Raw genomic sequence first — 10,008 nt, 5'->3', positions numbered from 1 at the left:
AAGTCCCCTTGAACAGCCCCTAGAATCCCTAGCGACACATGCGGTGGCCTTCTCGAAAGCACACGGGGATCACTCCAGCCCCTAAGCGTGGCCAGCGGGGCTGTACGCCTGCCTTCATGATGGTCTTCCGCATCGAGCCCATCCCAGTCGTCCACGTCGCGCAGCGTCAGCACGACCTTGGCGTCCCGGATACGCCTCCGTCAGCTCCTCGACAAATACGGCGCCAGGGAAGTCCGTGATGGCCTCCACGTGGCCGAGGAGCTGGTCCCAATCCTCCCGTGTAAACTTCTTTCCACCGTAGTATTTGCCTTGAAAGGCTTCCTTCCACATCACCGCATCCTGGGGGTTTTGCATAATCGATGTCATATGGTATGTGTCATATCCGAGTTCCTGCAGCGCCAGCCAAGTGGCTAGTAGTTATCCGTGAGCGTCCATCCCAATGTGAGAGGTTACATGGTCAGAGTCCGACGTGCGCAAGGGGCGGTCAAGGGAGAAATAACCAACAGGGGCACCTACATAATGTTCCCGTCCTGCACAGGCCCAGCACCAGGACCTTCATGGGCTTGACGCGGCGACATGTGCGCCGGTCGATCTGGCTTTGCACTCGGACACTTTCAGCCGCTTGCATGGTGCGTAAATTTTGAGATGGGTGGAGTTGCAGAAAAAACACATTTCCCTTACAATGGGAGAGAATTACTACTTAAGAGAATGTCTACTGAGCTCCCTGGAGATGATATTTAATAACGATGGTCGGCATACCCACTGCTGGAATTGTATAGCATTAACAGGGAGATGTAGAGGTGCGAGTTAATCGGGATGGAGACCGGCATGTTTCCGCCAAGCATTTGTACAAAAATACAATATACAAATAGAAGAACAAGTTAAAAAGGATAAAAAAAGGAAAAAAGGAAGAAAAAGAAATAAGATGATCTCCGTGACTGCAAACTGTAGTTCAGTGTAGAGCTTGTACGGTAAGCATGGGTAAACTGGGCCTTCGCCACTAATCAGGGCACACTCAAATCGAGCAGTCAGGGCGTCCTCGAACGAGAAGCTCAGCTCTCAGCTGCGACCCATGGCGGAGGGAAGCGCCTCCAGGGCGCAGAAATCTGGGTTCTCAGGGTCCACTACACGCGCACGACCACTGACATCGACATAGCTTTTTGCCTACTTGGGAAAATGAGCTAGACGAGGGTCGCGGAATCCGATTCAGATCCGAACTTAATCCTTGGATTTCCGCGATCGACTCCGGCAGTCTGGGAAGAATCTGGTACTATGAGCCGGCCTCTGGGTAAATTCCACGCAGGTACCCACGACAGCATTCTGGAAAGCAAGGCACCACAACTCTAAAGTAGAGGGTTCCTTACATTGACCAGCTGTTGGGGGAAGATGAATTGACGCGTTTGGAATCCCTGGACGGCTTTCTAGAAGCCACGGCAAGAAGGTGGCTGAACGGGAGTGGCGGCAGGCCGGCAATTGCGCACACCCTTAATCCAACCTCTGGGCTTGCGTGAGAAATCAAATCTCGAAACAAGCAGACTAAAAAAAATAAAAATAAAAATAAAATAAAAAATAGTCAAGGGGAAAGTGCGCGAAAAATCTGCAAAACTAATTCCGAGCCAACCAAATAAAAACTTGGCAGCACAAATGCCGATCGGGCGGGGCGATGCGGCAACTCTATCTCATCGTATTGTAAGGCTGTTATGACCGTATCGGAACTCCGTGAAATACCATGCAATACAGCGACAGCTCAGGCACAGATATCCGCCTCCCATACCTCTTGGCCTTGCGGTTTCCACTCTGGATCAGATCCTCCAGGAGATGGGCCACGACTCCATGGCTGCGAGAAAGACGTACCCAGTCAGACCTCTTGTGGATCCACGTATCCATCCATTTACCCCCAAGTCAGCGACTCCCGTCAGCTGTAGAACTGAGTGACTCTTTCTAGCCTGCCCCATCGAAGGATTCCCAGGTTCTGGGAGGGTCTCCACGGCTGATTGCCCCGATTAGGAGGCTGAACAATCTATTGTTCTCGACTGTCAATGAATTGTATTCATCACTCGGGCGATCGGCAAAAAAAGAAACTATCGATTCACATTCTGGAGGGCAGGAAAAGTTTTTGCGAGCTGTTGACAGCCAGGTGCCAACACTCCACCACCGGCTCATCATCTGCGCAGCAAGTGACGTTGTCTTTCTTTCTCCTCTCTTTCCCCTCATTGCGCCTCACGCCCATATGTAATCTTATCTTTTTCCTTGTTAATATCTCAATTCTGTCTCTTGGGCGTCGTCTACCTTTGTCGCAGGCATGTTGAAAGTCGTGTCTGCTCACCACAAGGCAGCGCCTTGTCTGTTTCCCACCGAGAACCTCCCGCGTGATGCGCGGGGTTTTCGGTCGATTCCAGTCGCATGGGACGCGGAGTCGCCATCTGCACCCATTGCAGCTGATATGTTCCTCCGAGCGTGGACGGTGGTGCTCCGATACTATGTCGGAAGTGACATGATCTGTTTTGGGCAGATCGACGACACAGCCAAGGCATCCCCGCGATTCACTCTCTGTCACGGAGACATTGCGGTGAATGCCTCCTTGAAGGAACTGGAACCTTCGTTTGAGATCTCTGAACATGCCCAGATCAGCCAGTCAGCCGCAGACTGGATGAACGCGAACACGTCCTTCAACACCCTTGTCTGGAAGTCTTCGCAGCCAGAATCCTTCTCTGCCATCAATGACTTAGATACCACAAAGGTAGGATTTGGACTGACGCATTCCGTCATTAGAGACTTGCTAATAGATCATAGTCCGCCATTGTACTACTAGTATCCAACTCCCCGCAGCCGCAAGCCACCCTCCTCTACGCGCCACACCTCATTGGGGACCCCGTTGCATCCGCCGTCGCAGAAGCGGTCGGGTATGTCGCAAGCGTATTCCTCGATGCGCCAGAGACGACCATCGGGGAGATCGATCTCTTTGGGCACAGCTCATGGGAGCAGATCCAGCAGTGGAACAGAACGGTTCCAGACATGGTGGAAGAGTGCCTGCATGAGCAGATCGATAAGACCGCATTGACCTGTCCCGACAAGATCGCCTTGGAGTGTTGGGACGGGTCCATGACTTACGCGCAACTGGTGGACTATACAAATCGTGTAGGGAATTTCCTTATCGACCAGAACATCCGGCCCTCGGTGTTTGTACCATGCTGCTTCGACAAGTCGCTTTGGGCTGCCATCTCCATGCTGGGTGTGCTGAAAGCCGGCGGCGCATTCGTTTGTATCGACCCTGCCCAGCCGATCGATCGCCTGACCACGATTATCGAAGAGGTGGACGCAAATTTCGTCTTGGCTGCGCCGGAGCATTGCAAGATGTTTGCTGGCACCGGGTGCACGCCACTGGCGATCGACGCGGACTTCATCTACAGCCTTCCTCCCTGCCATGGCCTCCCTCGCCGCGCAACGCCCAAGGACCCCCTGCTCGCCATCTTCACCTCCGGCAGCACGGGAAAGCCCAAGGGTATCATCCATGAACATCGCGCAGTTTGCTCTAGTGCTAAGGAGCATGCTGTCCGCCTGAACATTAATAGCGACACTCGAACATTCCAATTTGCCTCTTTCACTTTCATTATTAACACCTTTGAACTGTTTACTCCACTTCTTAAAGGGGGCTGCGCCTGTATCCCCTCCAAGGAAGACCGACTCGGGCGCACAGCTGGAGCCATGCGCGACTTCAAGGCAAACTGGGTATGCCTGACGCCCTCGTTTGTCCGTTCTGTAAAACCTGAAGACATCCCCGATGTGAAAACCCTCCTTCTCGCCGGTGAACCAGTCCAACAGGATAACCTCGAGATGTGGCGTAGCCATGTCCGGCTATTAAACATGTACGGTGCAAGCGAGGCCTCGGTTTGCGTCACGGGTGAATTGTCGGGGTCCGTTGACCGCTCCACAATTGGCACGGGCACTGGCGTGGCGACGTGGATTGTTGATCCGACAGATGATGATCGCCTCGCTCCTATCGGTGCCATCGGAGAGCTCGTCGTTGAGGGCCCTGTTTTGGCGCGCGAATATATCAACCAACCCGAGAAGACCGCCGCCTCGTTCATTTCCAACACCTCGTGGCTTCAGAGAATTCGTGATGGAGCCCCGACGCGTGCATATAAGACTGGCGATTTAGCCCGCTACGGGTCCGACGGGCGCATCAACCTGGTCGGACGTAAGGATATGCAAGTCAAACTGCGTGGTCAGCGAATTGAACTCGAGGAAGTTGAGTTCCATCTCCGCCAGACGCTTCCAAAGGGCATTGAGCTGGTGGTTGGCCTTGTGAAGCCGGTCGACCAGCCGGACAGGCCATTCCTGGCTGCGTTCGTTGCGTTGAAAAAGAGTCTCGATGCTGGTTTCCACCAAGTCGACGATACTTCTTCCCAGCTCCTGGATGAAGCCACTCGTGGATGGAAAGACCAGGCGGCAAATTCCTTGCCAGGGTACATGGTGCCATCTACCTTGGTTAAGCTGAAGCACATGCCTCTCACAGCTTCTGGAAAGACGAATCGCAAAGCCGTTAGTGACTATGCATCGCAATTGACCGTCGCCGCATTGACGGGGGCGAAGAAGAAAGAGCATAAGGAGCCTGCCACACCTACTGGAATTGTCTTGCGCAAGTTGTGGGCGCAGGTGCTGGATCTTCCCCCCGAGGCCATCTCTGCCGACGACAGCTTTCTTGAGCTTGGTGGCAACTCCATCGATGCGATGAAGTTGGTCAACATTGCCCGGGATGAAGCAATGGGACTGAGTGTTGGCGAGATTTTCGGCCATCCCACTTTGGATGACATGGCCGCAGCTTCGTGGAAGCTAGATGCGCAGGAGTTTGAAGACGTTCCCTTCTCGCTGCTCGATGAGTCAATCGATACAAATGACCTAATCGAAAAGGTTGCGGCCCAATGCAAAGTCAGCGCCTCTGCCATCGAGGATCTTTATCCATGCACTGCCTTACAAGACGGTCTAATGGCTCTCTCGGACAGCCGTGATGGCGCGTACATTGCCCAGCACACTCTCGCTCTGGGCAAGGATATCGACGTGAACCGCTTCAAGCGCGCCTGTCAGCAGGTTGTTGATGCGCATCCAATTCTGCGTACGCGGATTGTGTTCTCGACAGAGTCGACATCCCTCCAGGCGGTGGTCCGTGGGGACATTGACTGGCAGGTTGGCGAGAAGCTCAAGGATTTCCTGCAGAGCGACAAGGAGCGCCCAATGCGCAGTGGAGACAGCCTTACTCGCTACGGTCTTGTCCACGAAGGCGTCGAATGGACCTTTGTGTGGACCGTGCATCACGCAGTCTACGATGCCTGGACTTTGGAATTAGTCTTTGACCGGCTTCACAAAGCGTACCACGGCGAACCTATGGCCAAGGATGTCACATTCAAGGAATTCATGAGCTACGTGGTCAACACCAGTGCAAATGCTTCGGAGGAGTACTGGAGAAACTACCTTGCCGGTGCAACTCAGAATGAATTCCCCTGCACGGTGTCCACAGCAAAGCAACCGGTGTCCGACGCAACCTTTGGTTATGAAATGAGCATCAAATCTGCCGATCAGCAGTCGGGCATCACTTTAGCGTCCATGATCAGGGCTGCTTGGGGTATCCTCATCGGCTCCCACTCTGAAGCAGATGATGTCGTCTTTGGCACCATTGTTTCTGGCCGAAATGCGCCGGTCTCCAACCTCGATCGCCTGGTTGGTCCTGGTATTGCAGCTGTTCCTGTGCGCGTGAAGATTCCGGATAATAGCACCTTGACCGTCAGAGACTTTGTCAAGCGCGTTCAGTCTGAGGCCACCGAGTCTATTGCGTATGAACAAGCCGGCCTGCAGAATATCCGCCGGGTAAGCCCTGAGGCCAGTTCGGCGTGCGACTTCCAGACGCTCCTCGTTGTGCAGCCCGCCAAGGAACCGGTACTCACGTCCGAGACTCCAAACCTCCGAGCTGTCTCTGGAGCGAATGCAAACTTCGGAACATATGCTCTGACCCTGGAATGCTCACTGAAGTCCAACGGCGTGGCTTGCGCTGCCCATTACGACTCTAGCCTAGTAGACGGAGACTACATCCGTCGCATCCTTGGTCAGCTGGAGCATCTCTTGCAGCAGATCTGCACCTCGACCGCGGAGACCAAATTGAATGAGCTTACTTTTATCAGCGCTCAGGATCAAGCGAATATCCGCCAATGGAATCAGGACATCCCGAGCCAGGTCAATGAGACAATTCATGGGCTTATTGCCAACCGGTTTACCGAGCGGCCCAAGAGCCAGGCCGTCTGCGCCTGGGATGGCTCTTTTACTTATGCCGAATTAGACCGCCATTCAGCTCGGTTGGCTCGTCGGCTCGCGGAGCTGGGCGCCGGACCAGAGACATTCATCCCCTGTTGCTTTGAAAAGAGCCGCTGGTCCGTGGCTGCCATGCTTGGTGTCCTTCGGTCGGGGTCTGCTTTCTTGAATATCGATCCCTCTCAGCCAGAGAGTCGCATTCAGTTAATGATCAGGAAACTCAAGGGACAGACCATCGTTTGTTCGCCGGAGCAATATGATCTCTGCACCAGGGTGGCGGAGGGTCGCAACATTGTGATTCTGAACGAAGACACTCCGGAGGAATCTACCTCCGAAGTGACTCCGATAGCCCAGGTCAGCCCGGACAATGCTGCCTATGTCATCTTTACCTCCGGCAGCACCGGGGAGCCAAAGGGCACTATCATCCAGCATGGAGCCTATTGCTCTGGTTCCATAACCCATGCCCCAGCGATGCTGATGGATGGTGACACCCGTGCCTTACAATTCGCATCCTTTACCTTTGACGCTAGTCTGGTAGAAATTCTCACTGTCTTGGTTGTCGGTGGATGCGTTTGTATGCCATCCGAGGAACAGCGCAAGAGGGATGTGACGGAAGCGTTCCGTGCTACCAGGGCAAATTGGGCCGTGCTGACCCCCTCCTTCGTGAATCTCATCAAACCAGAGGACGTTCCTTCGCTCAAGACGTTGGGCCTTGCAGGTGAGGCAATGTCGCGCTCTCACATTGAGACCTGGGGACACCGTGTCCGGCTGATCAACGCCTACGGGCCGAGTGAGTGTTGCGTGTGCAGTACGTCCAACGTCGACGTCACGCTGGAATCCGATCCTCGGAACATTGGGCGTGCGTGCTCCGGAGCTTCTTGGGTCGTCATGCCGAATAATCATCATCGGTTGGTCCCCATCGGAAGCGTGGGAGAACTTGTCATGGAAGGATGGAATGTCGGACGTGGATATCTGAATGAGCCTACCAAAACACAAGCGGCTTTCGTTGAAAACCCTCGGTGGTTGTTCCCCGACGACAACACTCGGCCGCCTGTTGTGTACAAGACCGGTGACTTGGTACGCTACAACCCTGACGGCACGTTGAGCTTCCTGCGCCGCAAGGATACCCAGGTCAAACTTCGGGGCCAGCGTGTCGAGTTGGGAGAGATCGAATATCGGATCAAACAGAGCCTGGCTTCGAAGCCGGACGCGGTTGTGGATATCCTGACCCCCAAAGATGCACCAGACCAGCCGCGCCTCGTTGCTTTCCTCCCAATCACCATGGAAGACGGAATGGGTAGCAGCAACGCGCTTGATCAACTGCTCCCCCCGCCCAGTGAGCAGCATCTAGCGGCAGTCGCAGGGCTGGACGATCTCCTTGCCGAGTTCCTTCCGATGCACATGATTCCGAGCGCTTATCTCCCGGTGCAGTATATTCCTAAGCTGCCCTCTGGGAAGGCAGACCGCAAGACCTTGATCCGGTGCGGCAGTCAGTTGACACACCGTCAGATGGCCGAGTATTCTGGTGCTGTTGTGGATGTGCGGCCTCCGACCACGGAGATGCAGTGCACGCTCCAGCGACTCTGGGCTGACTGTTTGAAGCTTCCCACAGCCCAAATCAGCCTGAATGATAACTTCCTTCGTCTGGGCGGCGACTCCATAACAGCCATGCGGCTTGCGTCTGCGGCTCGCGCACAAGGAATTCCCCTATCGACGGCCACCGTCTTCCAGCATCCGACTCTTGAGGCCATGAGTGCCATTGCGGAGACTCTGGCGGAGCAGAAGTTACCCCAGTCCTTCGAAGCATTCTCAAGCGTCAAGTCGATCCCCAAGGATCAGCTGCTTAACGAGATTGTGCTGCCGCAGGCGAAGGTCCCTGCATCCTCCGTCCAGGATGTCGTCGAATCGACTGATTTCCAGACGCTTGCAATCAATGGAGGTCTGAACCAGACCAGAGGTTGGAGCAATTACCTCGTGTTTGATTTCGACGGACCGATTGATCTCCGCCGGTTACAGGTCGCATGTGAGAAGCTCATTGCTCACCACGCCATCCTCCGGACTGTGTTTGTTACCACCGGATCGCAATTATTGCAGGTTGTCCTCCAGTCCTACAAGCCAGAGTTCACTTTCCACATTCAGGACGAACAGGATCCGTCTGAGAGGCTTGTACGGGAGGACCTGGCTCGTCCACCGCACCTGGGAGAGCCGATTGTGCGGTTTATGCTGATCAAGGACGGTGCGGTCCGCCACCGGCTAATCATGCGTGTTTCTCATGCGCAATACGATGGTGCTTCGATGCCGCTGTTGCTGCAGGATCTTCGTTTGGCCTACCGGGGGGAGACGCTGCCCAAGCGTCCCAATTTCTCCGACTTTGTGCGCATGCAACTCCACGTAAACCAGGGAGCGGAAGATTTCTATACGAAGCTGTTGACTGGGTCTGCTATGACACAGTTCGTCTCTCACAAGAAGATGTCCACTACGAACGTCCTGAACACTATGATTGCCGACATGGTTCCGTTGGTTGCCTTCAAGAACCATGGTATCACTGCGGCCACCGTTATCAAGGCCGCATGGGCCTTGGTGCTGGGAGAGATGGCCGCTACCACGGACGTGGTGTACGGTCATATGGTTTCAGGTCGCAATCTCCAACTGGACAACGTGGAGGCCATCATGGGCCCTTGTCTGAACATCGTGCCGGTGCGGGCAAACATGGGTATCATGAAAACCATTCTGGACCTGCTGCAGACGATTCAGCAGCAGCAGACCGACACCATCCCGCATGAGAGCTTGGGATTCCGTCAGATTATCGACAAATGTACTGACTGGCCCGCGGAGACCCGGTTCAGCTCCGTATTCCAGTACCAGGAATTCGGAGGGGAAGACGCCAGCCAACCTCTATCCATTGAGCGTACGCTGAAGTGTGCGCCCGGATTCATCTGCCCGGCCCCAGATGCCTGTGACCTATCCATCCTCGCGACCCCTGTGGGTGAGCAGGTGCGGATCGAGATGATCTTCTCTAATCACTCGATGTCTCGTTCGTTTGCCGAGGGCACGATGCGCAAGCTGTGCTCCAAGGTCGAGTTGATTTCGCGCGGCGTCGAGGCACAGCTGCCTACGGTGACTGAGGTGCGAGACATTCGTCCGTCCATTCCTCTCGCCGAGCCTTTAGTGAACGGCAACGTCAACTCGATGGTGAAGAACGTTGTGAATGGGATCAATTCGCGTGGCATGAATGGGGCCCACGAGACGAACGGGGTTGGAGATGAACAAGAGCCCATGGAGGAAGTCAACCTGTTGGCATCAGTCCGGATTAATTAATTCAATGTATATCTAGTTATGCCTTTCTGTTGTTGGCGTTGGGTTCTCTTTGTTTCTGATGTTCAGTGCGGGATTAACCTATGTAATTAATGGCTCTGCCTTGTATATTCGTCAAGATGGGAGGTCAATTATCGTTAATGCCTACCTAAGTCCGCCTTTTAATTTGATGAAAATAGCTCACAGGCTTTTTTGACTTTTAAAGGGCATCCGAACCGCTGTCTGCCTAGTATGGTGATTAGGGGTCAAACTTTTCACTTTGAGGCGGTATGCAGCTCTGACTTTCATGCCAAAGGTTTCTCTGTCTTGCCAACATGCTGATATTATACGTACCGATAGAACAGTGTTTAGTATTAGTTGCTTGGGTAATTGACTTGTTATGTAGACCTGATG

At 54.0% G+C, this 10,008-nt stretch overlaps 2 protein-coding genes across 2 annotated transcripts; one reads left to right on the top strand and one right to left on the bottom strand.

The window, feature by feature from the left end:
* Positions 1-114: 114 nt before the first annotated feature.
* ATEG_09065 (sulfotransferase family protein) lies at positions 115-628 on the bottom strand (the record flags this gene model as incomplete). Its single annotated transcript, XM_001217686.1, has 2 exons — positions 115-410; positions 517-628. The coding sequence occupies 2 exons, from the start codon at positions 626-628 to the stop codon at positions 115-117; spliced, it is 408 nt and encodes a 135-aa protein (XP_001217687.1).
* Positions 629-2,443: 1,815 nt separating this feature from the next.
* ATEG_09064 (uncharacterized protein) lies at positions 2,444-9,618 on the top strand (the record flags this gene model as incomplete). Its single annotated transcript, XM_001217685.1, has 2 exons — positions 2,444-2,740; positions 2,794-9,618. The coding sequence occupies 2 exons, from the start codon at positions 2,444-2,446 to the stop codon at positions 9,616-9,618; spliced, it is 7,122 nt and encodes a 2,373-aa protein (XP_001217686.1).
* Positions 9,619-10,008: the final 390 nt, after the last annotated feature.

This window comes from Aspergillus terreus, genomic scaffold (genome assembly GCF_000149615.1).
Source record: "Aspergillus terreus NIH2624 scaffold_14 genomic scaffold, whole genome shotgun sequence".
NCBI lineage: Eukaryota > Fungi > Ascomycota > Eurotiomycetes > Eurotiales > Aspergillaceae > Aspergillus > Aspergillus terreus.
The sequence above is the reverse complement of the archived record's forward strand: the minus strand, read 5'-3'. Positions and strand labels throughout refer to the sequence as shown.